Raw genomic sequence first — 16,575 nt, 5'->3', positions numbered from 1 at the left:
GAACAAGAAATGAGTTGTTATAATTGTCCACGGTATATTCTGAAACAGCGGTGTACACTAAACTTAACTCCATATCATGTTCCTCCAAATGTACATGACCTGCTTGTTTAAAGGAGGATTGGATAAAAAATTCAACAAATGCACAAAGTGTAAGGTTACATATAACTGAAAGAAAAACAGAACATGTTCCAGGATAATATGCATTTAATTGGCAATAGCATCTTTAGTTTCTGGTGTATTATTTCTCCTAAGTTCTTCAAGATAAGTAGAGAGAAAATTGACCAATATCTGACAGAAGGGGTGTCATAAAAATCTCTCTGTAAAGTACTGGTACTCTGTGTTCGTAGCATGTTTGCTGCCAAATCAGATCAGTCGGAGTAACTCCCAGTGTTTGCCATAGTCATTGAGCTGTGTGATTTTTACTTTGATAACTGTTAATTGCTTGACAAATGATGATGCAGGGGTGCTAAAATGTTTAAGGCTTCCTACAGAGAGCTAGAGCATCAGTACAAATTGAATTGAGAAGACCCTGCTACCATAATCCTGTTATTAAGTTTACAGGCAATAAGTTAATTTGGAGAAGCTCAAATGCCGGTAATGGAGACACTTCGACACCCAGGGGAGGCTCAAATGTGATTTTATGCTAGCGACCTATTGTTATAGATGGAAGGCTTTTAAAGAGTCATTGATGCTGCTTGAGTTCATGTCACATAACAGCCATGTATCACTGACCAACTCGATAAGTGTGTGATTACTGAAGACATGTACTTTTATCTGAGACTAAACGCTTGTTCAAAGCAGGTTAGAACTGTACCGTTTATGAGGAATGCTTATAATAATATGACCTCTTCATTTGTTTTTGTAAATACATGCACTCTTTTTTTATCGTACTGTACACAGGAAGTTTGTTTTCCCCTGTTTTCCCTTGCTAGTGTGCCTCCGTCATTTCCAGTGCTGCGATATCGACACTAGTGCGGGTCTGGGCAAGGTGTGGTGGCGGCTCAGGAAGACCAGCTATCAGATAGTGGAGCACAGCTGGTTCGAATCATTCATCATCTTCATGATCCTGCTGAGCAGCGGCGCTCTGGTGAGCAAAGCTAACACAAAATTCACACATTACCTTTAATGTAACCCAAAATATTACATGATAAATATTAATGTTGAACTTAATGTTAAGGTTTAAGCAGGAAAATCTTTTTACTTATGTAACTGTTTACACATGACTGGGGAAATATGCCCCCAATAATCTTCCCCGCACTTACAGCAACATATTTTTTTGACAGAAGTAATAGATTTGTGCCAGTAGTTTTATTTATACGTTATGGAGATTGTTCTGAGCAGAACCAGTAGACGACCGAACATGTAGTACTTTTACAGAGAGTAGTGGTCCTTTTAAGAGTTCTCCACAAAGGAGTCAATAAAAGTCTGAGCAAGAACAGTACATGGCTTCTGTGTAAAGTCTCGTAACCTCTCAGGCACTGCACAGCTACTGTTTGTCAGGGAAAAAAAGGCAGGAATAGAAAAGTTAGGCTTGCACTTTAGCTGAGTCAATTAAAGCTAGCATGGTCCCCGATTTCTGTGCTTACAAACATCATAATCAGGCTGACCCTGGAACAGTTTCCAGGAGTTTCTCTGTTAGTTGGCTAGAGGAGTCAGACCGCCTGCTTTGTGGTCAACATTCAGGATCAGGCATCTTCATGAGAGAGTTACGACAGGGCAACAAATGCACAGCTCTCAGCTGACGATAATCAATTTTAACACATGCCACAGGCAGCTTGAGATGCTGAGCGAAAATCTCTTTCATAGTTATCCATTTTCACATTGAGGAAATGGCGGTTGCTCTGCCAGAAGATTCCAAGGAATTCGACAAAGCTGGGAAAGTTTTCCACTGTAAATCAAAGATCACGTTGAAAGCATTTGCCATGAGCTGGTTGATCTATACAACACACATTTTCTTTAACCACCAACAGCTGCCTTTCTTAAAAGTGCTACACCAAGGAGTCAACAAATGTCAGAGCAAAAAAAAGCTCACCACTACTGTGTAATGTTGCAAAACCTTTAACTTTCGTACTGTGCACAACCTTCTTAACTGCACAGGAGTGCCTTTTGTTAGTGAGTGACTCACAAAGAGAGGCTAATGCCACTGGCCTGTCTGAGGGCCTGGACGCCATGTTCTAGACTGCCTGGTATTTTGGTGGCATTTACCAACACCTCCTCAGCAAACAGCTGCTCTTTCATACAGAGTTGAATGATCACTCATGAAAAGCAAAGTAAGCGGAAAAGAAAAGGGGGGGGGGGGGGCGTGTCGAACTTTGTTGAAACCAGTGGGTAGGCAAATTGCAACAGATGCTTAGTGCTGAGTTTCTTAATGACTCACTGTTTTGTGCACTAATTTGGATACGGTACATATAGCGCAGGTTATTTTGAATGTCTTGCAGTCATAAGTCAAGATATCCACACGTGACCCGCTTCTGAGTTACTGATCAGAAGGTCGAGCACCGCCAAGCTGCCACTTGGGCCCTTGAGCAAGGCCCTTAACCCTCTCTGCTCCAGGGATGCTGTATCATTGCTGACCCTGACCCCAACTTTCTAACAAGATGGGATATGCGATGAAAGAATTTCACTGCGCAGTAACGTATATGCGACAAATAAAGGCTTCTTCTTCTTCTTCTTCTTCTAATTTCTGCTTTGCCTTTTTTCCACAAATCCACAGCATATTAAAGTCTATAACAGATTCAGGTATCTTAAATTGCAGTTCTGACTATAGTGTCGGCTGTCAAATAGGTCGTTCATATTAAACCACTCATTCTAATACTAATGAGTCAAATGAAAACCTGGTTTTTGTTGTTATTTTTGCATTGTTTATTGCAAATAAGTGTCACAAAAGTGTTTCAGGTTTAAGGTAGTTGTAGAAGGAGCAATTCCAAACAGTGGACCTGTAGTACATTTTTACTACAGATTTGATGTACCATTTCTTTGCATTTACGTCACAATTTTAAGGTTTTCATTTGACTTACACTTGTACATTATCATCTCTCTAGTAACAGCTAATTCACAGGAACTCCATAATGTAATAGTATTAATATATAGATTTAAAAAATAACAACAACAACAACAACAAAGGAAAAAGTATAATTGTTGATGTGATGAAGCTTCCTGTAACAAGACCTTCATTTAACATCTATGGAAGGAGTCCCCAGTGTCAGCGCTTTGTAACAGTCAGGTTTTCTGCCACAGGAAGCTAGCTTGTTTTGCAGATGTTCAACAACATTAAATGTAACTGTAAATGATGAAAAAGGTTCTATAGAGTGCATCACTCATTAAAAAAATACATTTTAATTGTTTCATTTGAATCAATTTCAGGGTGTTAACGCACATCCTCTTCTCCATGATGTCCTGTCAAAACATCCTCTCGATGTTATCCCTTGCTTAATTGTACTGTTATATAAGGGTGTGCTAAGAGTTAAATAATTCGTGCTTTAGAAAGCGTCCCATTACATGTGAGTAGGTGGATAGTTAGTCATTCTTGCCCAGCACAGTGATGATGGAGGGTATGTGGAAGGCAGAGGAGACTCTGCGACACAATATCCAGTGTTTTCCTTGTCACTTCTCTGTCTGTGCACATTAATGTCAAAGGCACTAGACAGCCCAGCAGTTTTAGCAAGAACACAGGGTCATTGGACGTCAGCAGTGCATATTTAGCTTACAGATGCTGTCACATAAACTGCTAGTATGTTGCATTAACTTTATCTTAGTGCCATTACACACACTAACACACACTTTTGTCTTCAACTTCTTCTGTGTCCCGTCTTCTCTGGTGACAGGCATTCGAAGACATTTACATTGAACAGAGAAAAGTGGCCAAGACTGTGCTCGAGTTTGCAGACAAGATTTTCACCTACATCTTCATCCTGGAAATGGTATTGAAATGGCTCGCATATGGCTTTAAGAAGTACTTCACCAACTACTGGTGCTGGCTTGACTTTCTAATCGTTGATGTAAGTGATTTTTCATTTCATTATTACCTTTTGATGTGTGCGGATGACAATATTGTCTTAAACATACAGACAGCTCAAGAATTATTGGTAACCTTGGGTTAAAAAAAAACGTAGAAAACTGTCTTTGTGGTTAATTTTGACTTTGCTGGCAAATTAGCTGAAAAGAAAATCACGGTGAAACAGGAAGCCATGATCACTTTCGAGTTTCTAAACAATCAAGTAGGATCTAAATATGAGCATGCTTCAGTTACATTTTCTTCTTGTGAATTACTAGAGATCAATAACTGAGATGTAAATGGTTTTGTTCAAACTGCATTTAATCACAAAATGATAGAAAATTTGAACATTTTATTTTTCATTTACATTTTCATTTGATTAACATTTTTATTATCTTAGACTAATAGTACTTAAATTAAAGCTTAGACTTTTCTCACATGTTCAGTGTGCGTTTAACTGATTAATCACAAAGACATTTTTTCATAACCTTTTTTTTTTTTAACTGATCATTCCCAAAGATGCAGACTGTCTAATTTATATTGTTTTATCATCTTGCAAATGATATGTGTAATAAAACATATAAAGTTATGTAATTTAGGCAGAGTATTTAAAATACACATTTAAAGACTGATCATATAGTGGAACCTCATAACACCAAAGCTATATTGTGTATCTGACAGTGTTGAAAAAAAAACAAATGGCACTGTATATTACACGACATTGTAATGTGTAGGCTATAACTTTTAACGCTATAAAATGAGCCATTAGAGCACATACACTGTGCACACACATTAAAAACATAATAAGCAGGCAGTCTTCTATAGCAATATTAACCCCTTAACATTCTTTTAATATCTCCACAAATATTATGCACGAGACCAAATGCTTCTCCAGTGCTTGTTTTAATTCTCCCTGAAGAAATGATAACCCAAGGTTGTACTCCCTCAGTCCCAAAACAGACGGCCTATACTGTTCATAATTCATTTATTATGAAAAAAGTCTAAGCGATGTTTAGTGATTGTTCTCCATGGGCTTAAACATTCCCTTATCTTAATAACGTATCATGGCATAACGCAACAAATACAGAGCTCTCACTTTTCTTTTAAGGACTTGATTTCCTCTTGGAAGATGAAATTAAAGTCCGTCGACTATATCAGATTAGGAAAGCGCACTATACTACAGTGATCATTATGCTAGTCCATTTTCTATGTAGTTGTCTAATGAAATGTCATGTAACATTCTGTAACTATAACTTGAGGAATAACATGTAATCTTGGCATTAACTGAACAAACTACACTTCAATTTACACAGATTTCAGTGATTGGCCTGTTGGCGAGTGCCTTCAATTATGAACAAATTGGCACCTTGCGTGTTCTAAGGACCCTTCGGGCATTGAGGCCGCTTCGGGCCGTATCTCGCTTTGCTGGCATGAGGGTAAGGATTTCTCTGGCCGGCCCGTGCCACTGCCGGGCCACTTAAGCACACAGTGATGACTTCAGTAGATTAGTGATTGTTAGGTCAATCAATTAAACGTGTTCGTCCTCCCCAGGTTCTTAGAAGCCTTCTGCTGAACGAACACACACATACTTTCCCTCCATGTCTGTTCAGCACTTACAGGTTTTGTACTTTCTCCAGGACTGATCACATAGGACCTGCGAAACAGCAAATACAGCGGTTGAAACTATTTAACCACTGTTCTTTTCCCCAGCCACCTTGAGTCAGAGGCAGGAAGCCCTTTCCTTTTACTTCCGCAGGAAGTGCATGGACCCTTTGCCTGGCAGGATTTATCAGCTTGCTAATACAGCGTTTCTATCTTTTCTGTCTCCTCCATTCTCTGTGCCCCTTTTAGGTGTCTTTAATAAGCCTCGTAGCCAGCACACTAGGCTACTCTGACTTGGCTGCCATCAAATCACTTAGGACCCTCAGGGCTCTCAGGCCACTAAGAGCTCTATCCAGATTTGAAGGCATGAGGGTAAGAGCCTCTCTGTCTCTCTCTCTTTATTTCCATCTGCCACTTCGCTGTCCTCTGTCGCTATTTCCCCCACTTTCAATGCATTTTTAAGTTCAGTGCGTTTTTCAAAAGAAAAAAATTAATCAAAACTCAAAAGTACACTGTAAACACAAAGACTCAATACATACGCACAATTAGTATAACAGAGGCATGGGCATTATACAACATTACATTATAACAAGCCGATTCATGGCATTAGACTACAGTAAAGTCAAACTTGCACTCATTTAAAATGAATGATAAATAAGAAAGCGTTTTTCTCGTACTCAGATATTCAATAAATGTTATTAATGTTATGAAACACTAAGACTTACTACAACTAATAATCTTTATAAATATAAAAAATAACTAATTTGGACCTAATATTAGCTAATATTATTGAAAAGTCCATGCCTCAAAAGTCTAACTGTTATTTTCACTCTTCTTTTAAGTTGTAATAATGTCTGATCTATCCAATCCACAGTCTGACTGATTTGTCACTACATACTTCATATATTAACCGGACTTCACCAGACGGAAGTGAAACTCTTGCCAGTATTACATTTAATAATTACTGCACTATGTTTTAATCAGTATATTTCTGTGTAATACTGCGCTCAGTGTAAATGTATTGTATGCAGATGTACACCGCTCAGCTCTTTCAGTGTAACCAGTGTTAAATGGATCTATTTTATAAAACCATTAATATTCTGTTAAATGTATTTTTCTTTTTTCCTGACAGTATTCTATAGGAGTAACTCGGATATCACGATGGTAGCCTGGACTATATAATAAAGAAATATATCATGCTAAATAGGATCAATTGCACTAAAAGTAAAAATAATAAATGCAGACTGTACCATCAGTATTAAAGTAATTCCCAAAATCTTTCTTTTCCTTCAACAGGCATACGGTCAGTATTAGCTACAGTGGGGGAAATAAGTATTGGACGTGTCAACATTTTTTTCAGTAAATATATTTCCATTGAGGCTATTCACATGAAATTCTCACCAGACATCAGAGTTAACTCAAGAAATCCGGAAATATAAAGAATTCACAACATTAAAGTCCAGAAATGAAGTTATGTGTAACAGAGAGGAATGACACACATAAAAAGTATTGAACACGCTAACTGAAATTGATTTAATACTTAGTGGAGAAGCCTTTGTTTGTAATGACAGCTTCAAGATGCTTCCTGTATGAAGAAATTAATCAGCCGCAGTATTCAGGTGTGATTTTGGCCCATTCTTCTACACATATTGTCTTTAAATCTTGTTCATTTGGATTCAAGTCAGGTGATTGACTGGGCCATTCTAACGCCTTGATTTTTTTTTCTCTGAATCCAATTGAGAGTTTCCTTTGCTGTATGCTTTGGATCATTTGGATCATCCTGGTGGACGGCAGCAGGTTCTTCTCAAGAATCTCCCAGTAAAGGGCTCCATTCATCGTTCCTTCAATTATATGAAATCTGCTAGTACCATGTGATGAAAAACAGCCCCACACCATGATGCTTCCACCTCCAAACTTCACTGTTGGTATAGTGTTTTAAGGGTGATGTGCAGTGCCATTTCTTCTCCAAACATGGTGTGTAGAATGACAGCCAAAAAGTTCAATTTTCTTCTCGTCTGACCAGACTCCACTCTCCCAGTATTTCATAGGCTTGTCCAAATGAGTTCTAGCAAACTTTAAACGAGCTTCGACATGCCTTTTCTTTAGTAATGGAGTCTTGCAGGGTGAGCGTGAGCAGTAGAGTGCATTGCCTATTGTTTTCTCTGTGACGATGGCACCTGCTGCCTCCAGGTGTTTCTGGAGCTCTTTCTGAGTGGTCCTTGGCTCTTGGGCTACTCTTCTGACTATTCTTCTGACTCCCTGGTCAGAAAGGAGCTCCTGTGCGTGGCAGATTGATGACGGAGTGATGTTGCTTCCACTTGCGGATAATGGCCCCAATGGTGTTTACTGAAGGATTCACAAGTTTTGAAATACGTCTGTATCCGATTTCATCAATATGTTTTGTAACAATAAGGTCCTGAAGGTCTTGGGAGAGCTCTTTGCTTTTACCCATCATGAGATGTTTCTTGTGTGACACCTTGGTAACAAAAAGCCTTTTTATAGACCACCAATTTACTAACCCAGCTGATATTACTTTGCACAGATAGGGTGTATAATTACTTATGGATTTCAGCTGGTTCCTTGCCTTACCTTACCTTGGAGAACTGCTTTTTCTTAGCGTGTTCAATACTTTTTTCCCCTGTGTCATTCCACTTTATTACACATAACTTTAATTATGGACTTTAATGTTGTGAAAACTTCATATTTCAGATTTCTTGAGTTAATACTGATGTCTGGTGAAAATTTCATATGAATGGCCTCATTGGAAATATATTTACTGAAAAAAATGTTGACACGTCCAATACTTATTTTCCCCACTGTATGTATTATATTTATCTTCTCTTAGCTGCACAACAGTGCAATTTAGTCTTGGTTTGTGCATTAAAAAGTCATTAAAAAGTCACATTAACCCCCCTTGACACAGTTTGTTAGTTCAGCTTCGAATGGCTGATAATCATAATCAATGTGTAACGAATAAAGGGGTAATATGATGCAATTCTTGACTGTTTTCCAATAACAGCACATCCCGAATTGTTTTATTCCTCTTATACTGTAGCAATTTGTTTCCAAATTTCTATTCATTAAAGAACATCACATTATACTTTTTATTCATTTAAAGTTACATTTTATGTGGTGGAACGTTCACACAAAAAGGTTATGTTATTAACGAAAACAGAAACTGCAAAGTCCTCTGTCCTGAAGACTCTCCTGTGGCAGAGAAATTAAAGTAACAGCTTTATGTCTGAAACTGGAGACTCCTTCCAAGAATGTTTAAGCATCTCTTTACAGAAAACCGATATAAAACGACCACTATATATCTCCCTGTGATTTAGCAGAAATGCACAGAATTCCCTCTATGTCGCTGTAGGTCTGGCAAACACAATTAGACGTTACAGCATGTTAACTTCAACTGCTTGAGGCACATGGCCTTGTTTGCATGGGGAGAGAAAGTGCAGTCTCATTCAGAGGATCAGCTGTTTGGCAGATCTCTTTGTGACACTTCCTATTATCTGAAAAATTATTGCAGATACAAAAAAACAGAACTGGGATCAAGAACCAGGATGCTTTCTAACAAGCAGTACATAAATATGGGTCACTGTTTGTGTGTGTGTATATGTATGTTCTGTCTGTCCTGATGTTATCCCTGTTGTAATGCTAATCTACCCAACCACCAGTATTATTGTATTGTAGCTATGGATGCATATGACCATCACCATGATGTTTCTTCATCCTTCTTTGTGTCTTTTGAGAAATGGTTATTGGAAAACTGTAGATGCATTTGTTTATCATTAGTTTAATCATAAGGATTGTTAGTGAACATAGTGTTTATGTACAACCCCAATTCCAAAAAACTTGGGACGCTGTGTAAAATGTAAATATATGTAAATAAAAACAGAATGCAATGATTTGCAAGTCTCATAAACCCATATGTTATTCACAGTAGAACATAGAAAACATATCATATGTTTAAACTGAGGAAAAGTACCATTTATTTTATTTATTTTTTTAAAAAAAGGTCATTTTGAATTACATGGCCGCTACCCGTCTTTAAAAAAGTTGGGACGGGGCAACAAAAGGCTGGAAAAGTAAGTGTTACTAAAAAGAAACAGCTGGAGGTTCATTGGCAACAGGTCAGTAACATGATTGGGTATTAAAAGAGTATCTTAGAGAGGCAGAGCCTTTCAAAAGTAAAGACGGGCAGAGGTTCACCAATCTGCGAAAACCTAAGTCTACAATTTGCGGAGCAATTTCAGAATAATGCTCCTCAACGTAAAGTTGCGAAGACTATGAACATCTCATCAATTACAGTACATAAAATCAATATTGTATGCCCGTGATCTTCGGGCCCTCAGGTGGTACTGCATTAAAAACAGGCATGATTATGTAAAGGAAATCACTACATGGGCCCAGAAACACCTACAGAACTCATTGTCTGTGAACACAGTTCACTGTGCCATCCACAAATGCTGGTTAAAGCTCTATCATGCAAAGAAGAAACCATATAAACATGATCCAGAAACGCTGCTGTGTTCTCTGGGACAAAGCTCGTTTAAAATGGACTGAGAGAAAGTGGGAAACTGTTCTGTGGTCAGACGAATCGAAACGTGAAATTCTTTTTGGAAACCATGGACGCCGCGTCCTCTAAACTAAAGAGGACTAAAGAGGAGAGGGATCATCCGTCTTTTTATCAGCGCTCAGTTCAAAAGCCTGCATCTCTGATGGTATGGGGGTGCATTAGTGCCTATGGAATGGGCAGCTTGCACATCTGGAAAGGCAGCATCAATGCTGAAAGGTATATACAGGTTTTAGAGCAACATTTGCTTCTATCCAATCTTTACTTCTGAGAGACTCTCCAGGATATCCTTTTTATACCCAATCATATTACTGACCTGTTGCCAGTTAACCTAATTAGTCGCAAAATGTTCCTCCAGCTGTTTCATTTTAGTAACACTTACTTTTCCAGCCTTTTGTTGCCCCCATCCCAACTTTTTTGAGATGTGGTGCTGCCATGAAATTCAAAATGACCTTATTTTTTTCTTAAAATGGTACATTTCCTCAGTTTAAACATTTGATATGCATTCTATGTTCTATTGTGAATAACATATGGGTTTATGAGATTTGCAAATCATTGCATTCTGTTTTTATTTACATTTATTTACATCTTACACAGCATCCCACCTTTTTTGGAATTAGGGTTGTAAATATTAAATAACAATTTACAGCTAGTCTAAAACAGAATAGATGCTGTCCATTCCCTATCAAAAATCTACTCGTTGTTTGTATCCATGGGCACCAGGTGGTGGTGAATGCTCTGATTGGGGCCATCCCCTCCATCATGAATGTCCTGCTGGTGTGTCTCATCTTCTGGCTCATCTTCAGCATCATGGGTGTGAACCTGTTTGCTGGAAAATTTGGCCGCTGCATCAACCACTCAGGCTTCATCTACAATTCCTCACATATTAACAACAAGACCGAGTGCCTGGCTATGAACGATACCCAGTACTACTGGACAAAAGTAAAAGTCAACTTTGATAACGTGGGTGCTGGGTACCTTGCACTACTTCAAGTGGTGAGTGATCTTTTTCCTCGCCAAACACACACCCACACACACACAAACACACACACACACACACACACACAGCACTCAGTGTGAAACTTTCTTTTCTTTCTCTCTTGCACTTTGTCGCTGCCCACCTCTGCTTGTCCATGAGTACGAATCAATCAACAAGTCAGCGGAACTTTATTTTTAGCTATCACCGGGGCCCATTATACAGAATTTTGTTCTGAGCAAGAGTGCATGCACTTCGTTCTTCATTTTAACTTAGTTGGCACGGTAGCCTAGCAACAAGTCACTTAGCTCCTTTCCATCACCTTTTTCTGACTTGACTCAATACAAACCTTCCATTTGCGTCTAGAAATAGTCAGTCCTAGCCCATTCACAAAAGCCCTATAATTACTGATAACCAAGGCAAAAAAGGCTACTTGGTTTAAAAGAGGGCTCCCCTTCTATTCCCCCTCTTCTTTCTTTTCATTAAAAACAAATACATGCACTGGCTGGTAATCCATATTTTTCATCACTGGCTGAGGAAGCTTTTTATTTTCTCTTTACACTTGATTTGTAAAGGAGTGAACATTCAATTGTCCATTACTGACAGAAAGGTGGACACAGATATAAGGTTTTAGTTTCACACAATGAAAAGGAAGGGTGATGCTATAGGAATGTCCTGTAGACATTTACGTATTAACCGGAAACATGAACTTGCGACATTTGCATTAGTAATGGTTTTAATAAGCATATGCATGTGAAGTGTTGAAACCTGTGTTTAAGCCTGCTTTTTCCCCTGCTAAGGCTACTTTTAAAGGCTGGATGGACATCATGTATGCAGCAGTGGATTCCCGAGCTGTAAGTTTGGAACCTTAATTTTCTTAATTTTAACATTTTTATATTATTTAAGAAAAATAAATAATAAATAGTGGGTTTCTTTTCGATCCATAGTTACAACATAGGATCACACACACACACACACACACACACACACACACACACACACACACATATATATATATATATATATATATATATATATATATATATATATATATATATATATATATCATGCAGAGAAATGCTGTAAACCAAAGATGCCTTCAAAATAATGTTTTTACATTTTTTTTAAATACCGTAAAGAGCAGTAAACACTAGTCAATGAAACAAAGTCAATATTTGGTGTGACAAAAAAATAAAATAAAAATAAAAATAGCAGTCTCCAGTACAATTTGTGCTGTTTTATAAGGAAATTAGCTGTAAGTTTTATTGAGCATCTTGCAGAACCAGCCACGATTCTTATGGAGACTTTGACTATCACACTTACCTCTACTATTTTTGCAGCAAAACCCAGCAGCCTGACTTGATAATGTAGAAGTCATAAAATTAAAGAAATCTATAACAAAAACATAGGGTGCCTAAAACTTGTGCACAGTACTGTATATATATATATATATATATATATATATATATATATATATATATATATATATATATATATATATATATATGTATTTCAAATTCATACGCTAGAAATAAATGTGTCCTTGTCTAATTTGACAGGTGGAGGAGCAGCCAATTAAGGAGCACAACTTGTATATGTACCTGTATTTTGTGATTTTCATCATTTTTGGATCATTCTTCACCCTAAATCTGTTCATCGGTGTGATCATTGACAACTTCAACCAACAGAAACGAAAGATAAGTACCAATGTGTATTGTTAAAAATGGTTAACTGAAATTTGTTGCAAAGTATTACACAGTATAATATAATGCTATTATCCACACTATACATCAGTAATAACAGTGAAATCCTTCTGCACTTAGGTGGACAGGACATCTTCATGACTGAAGAGCAGAAGAAATATTACAATGCCATGAAAAAGCTTGGATCAAAAAAACCTCAGAAACCTATTCCTAGGCCTTTGGTGGGTATATAGCTATTATTCTTACCAATTATCCACAAAAAAATAGTGCAAACTACTTACTGGATTTATTTTGTGTAATTCAAATTTTAAACCACTATACACGATATACTAATGTATGACAATTTATATGTAGATATGCTCACATTAGCATTCTAACTACACATAGGTAGTTTTGATGAATATATACAAAATCAGACAATTGTGTGCTTCCAACTTTGTGGCAGTAGTTTGGGGAAGAACCACATGTTCAGGTGTCCACACACTTATAGCCATATAGTGTATACAAATGAAAGTGTAACAATGATGCAAATTGTACTCTCATTCAGAACACAGTCCAAGGATTCTTCTTTGACTTGGTGTCAAAACAAGCCTTCGACATCATTATAATGCTGCTCATCCTCCTGAACATGTTGACCATGATGGTGGAGACAGATGAGCAGTCTCCTTACATGGAGTCCATACTGTATAAAGTCAACCTGGCCTTCATCATCATCTTCACCACCGAGTGCATCATTAAGATTATTGCCCTCCGCTGCTATTTCTTCACCGTCAGCTGGAACATCTTTGACTTTGTGGTAGTCATTCTCTCCATTGTGGGTAAGACAAGGCAGGACTCTAACTGAGTGTTAGTGTATTTCACCAAACGCTGATTATCATGATATCAAGGGGGTATCAACTTCATCATAGCATTGATATTTGTTGGGTAGGTAGTCATGCTTGGATATAAAAGGAAGTCAATTGAAAGAGGGAAAAGAAATAATAATAAAAAAAGATGGTAATCTTGCATCCAGTGTATAGTAGGCTCCGCTCAAACTGGTCATAATGAACAGTAACATCCTGTTGATTTAGATGAACTGGTCATAATGAACAGTAACATCCTCCACAACAGCAGAATACACCGGAATCAAGCACTTCATCAGCCACATGGAGAAGATTAACTGTAAAGCCAACATAACCTTGGCTTGACTTATCAAGGTCTACCTCCAGCGCAGCTGTGCAGCACTATATCTACCAAGAAAGAGACAGACCATGCTTAAGTAGCAAGCCTGGCCAGTTTTGAGAGTAGATGTCCCTGATTGAAGAAAATAATACAGACAAGGGGTTAGCAAGGAGAGGGAGTGATCACCCCTGCAAAAAGGAGGGCCTGAGTTAAGGTGAAGGAAATTGCAGCAATCAAGTCTGCCAGCTCAGGCTTGCAAAGTGATTGAGGTTTGAGCCATCTGACAGTTGTTAGTTTGGAAAATGTATGGTTGTGTCCATTTTTCAAGTGGGCAATATTGCAAATCAAGCCAAAACACACATATCCATGTTTAGGATCATGAATCAGAAAAGGCGTGGTTTAAGGAATGGTTATGCTAACATGACATGGTTAGGGTTTATGGCTAATGTTGGACAATTTGAGTTGGCTTAGGGTTTGAGTCTTTTTTTTCAGAGTTATGGTCTACAGGGACATCTGAAGAATTGTATCTACATGTAAAGCTATGTCTCATTCACATTAACAAATGTTTTTATTTCACAGACTTATTTTACCAAATGAATGATTTTGTTTTTCATTCGTTCTTGCAGGCATTGTTCTCGCAGATATAATTGAGAAATACTTCGTTTCACCGACACTTTTCCGAGTTATCCGACTGGCCCGAATAGGACGTATCCTTCGCCTTATTCGGGGAGCCAAAGGAATCAGAACGTTACTATTTGCCTTAATGATGTCCTTACCTGCATTGTTCAATATCGGCCTCCTGCTCTTCTTAGTCATGTTCATCTATGCCATCTTTGGAATGGCAAACTTTGCCTATGTGAAGAAACAAGGTGGAATTGATGACATGTTCAACTTTGAGACATTTGGCAACAGCATGATTTGCCTTTTCCAGATAACGACATCAGCTGGCTGGGACAGCCTGCTCAATCCCATTTTGAATAACTCCCCTGAAGAGTGTGACCCCAATGTGCCAAACATAGGCACCACTGTCCGGGGCAACTGTGGGAACCCTTCAGTAGGCATTACCTTCTTTGTTACTTACATTATCATTTCTTTTCTCATTGTGGTGAACATGTACATTGCCATTATCCTGGAGAACTTCAGTGTGGCCACAGAGGAGAGCACTGAGCCGTTGAGTGAGGATGACTTTGAGATGTTCTACGAGGTTTGGGAGAAGTTTGATCCTGAGGCCACGCAGTTCATCGAATACGTTAAGCTTTCGGATTTTGCTGATTCATTGTCCGAGCCGCTGCGCATTGCCAAGCCTAACAAAATCAAGCTGATTTCTATGGACTTGCCTATGGTGAGCGGTGACAAGATTCACTGCTTGGACATCTTGTTTGCCTTTACCAAGCGTGTGCTGGGCGAATCGGATGAAATGGATGCTCTCAAGCAACAAATGGAGGAGAAATTTATGATGGCAAATCCATCCAAAATCTCCTACGAGCCCATCACTACAACGTTACGACGTAAGCAAGAGGAGGTATCATCCGTTGTTATACAGAGGGCCTACAGAAGGCATTTACTCCGGAGACAGTTGAGGCAAGCCTCATTCATATATCGACAGATCAATGTAGAGGGAGCTGCCAGCAGTGAGGATGACAGCCCACCAGAGAAGGAAGGACTCATAGCCTTCATGTTGAAGGAGAATTATGGACCTGAGACTGAGGCTCTGTCCTCGACCTCCTCACCGCCGTCTTATGACAGTGTGACAAGAGCCACTAGTGAGCTTTTCCAAGCTCTAATACCTGAGCCCAGGAACAGTGACCTGAGCAAACCTGACCCTGACACAGACCGTGAAACATTTCTATAACATTAAGTATAAAATGCTCTCTCACACATTAATCTTCTTGTTACTTTGGTTTTTGTTTACAGAATGTAACATAGCTCAAACAGCACTCAAAACTCTTGATACATGTGACTGTGCATCAAGATTTCAAGGTTTTTGTAGGACAAGTTGATGTTTTTAATTCTCCTGTGTTTCACATTTTGTTTGAACATACAGGGGCAAAGTGTAGACAGCTCACGTTAACTTTGCTTCCGTTTATATGCATGAGTGAGATTCTGCAGCAGTTAACTGCAGTTATATCACATATGTACTAATCATATATTAGATTGAAAGAAATACACTTTATCAACATTTACAAACTATGCCTGACCACCTGAGTTTATTAAAAGGTCTTACTTAAATTGGTGTGATTTCCTTTCGACAATAGATTTCACACTATGTAGAAAATCCAAGACGCTAGAGATATAGTCTTGTTAATGTTACCAATTACTTATATTACAAAAAAGAAAAAAACATATTTTTGGACACAATTAAGTATGAAAATTACTTCTGACAAGTCCGGGTTGTGTCACTAGCGATGAGAGGGGGAAGATGATAAGTGGGAATGTTTGACAGTACTTTCTTTTTTTTTTCCTCCACATTTTGCATATATTTATGTAAGCCAGTCTCTCACAAATAGTCTGGTCTGGTTACAGGATGCTATAATCAGGACTAGTAAAAGACAATCAAACACGACTC

At 38.3% G+C, this 16,575-nt stretch overlaps 1 protein-coding gene across 1 annotated transcript in view; it reads left to right on the top strand.

The window, feature by feature from the left end:
* scn5lab (sodium channel, voltage gated, type V-like, alpha b) overlaps positions 1-16,575 on the top strand; it is a 127,346-nt gene extending 110,771 nt beyond the window's left edge. Inside the window, exons 19-27 of the mRNA XM_053635277.1 lie at positions 933-1,087; positions 3,825-3,998; positions 5,846-5,968; positions 10,893-11,165; positions 11,946-11,999; positions 12,705-12,842; positions 12,965-13,069; positions 13,396-13,666; positions 14,636-16,575. Of these exons, the coding sequence (XP_053491252.1) occupies positions 933-1,087; positions 3,825-3,998; positions 5,846-5,968; positions 10,893-11,165; positions 11,946-11,999; positions 12,705-12,842; positions 12,965-13,069; positions 13,396-13,666; positions 14,636-15,861 (2,519 nt within the window). The 3' untranslated portion in view covers positions 15,862-16,575. The remainder of the gene's footprint in view (positions 1-932; positions 1,088-3,824; positions 3,999-5,845; positions 5,969-10,892; positions 11,166-11,945; positions 12,000-12,704; positions 12,843-12,964; positions 13,070-13,395; positions 13,667-14,635) is intronic.

This window comes from Ictalurus furcatus, chromosome 1 (assembly GCF_023375685.1).
Source record: "Ictalurus furcatus strain D&B chromosome 1, Billie_1.0, whole genome shotgun sequence".
Taxonomy (NCBI): Eukaryota; Metazoa; Chordata; class Actinopteri; order Siluriformes; family Ictaluridae; genus Ictalurus; species Ictalurus furcatus.
The sequence above is the reverse complement of the archived record's forward strand: the minus strand, read 5'-3'. Positions and strand labels throughout refer to the sequence as shown.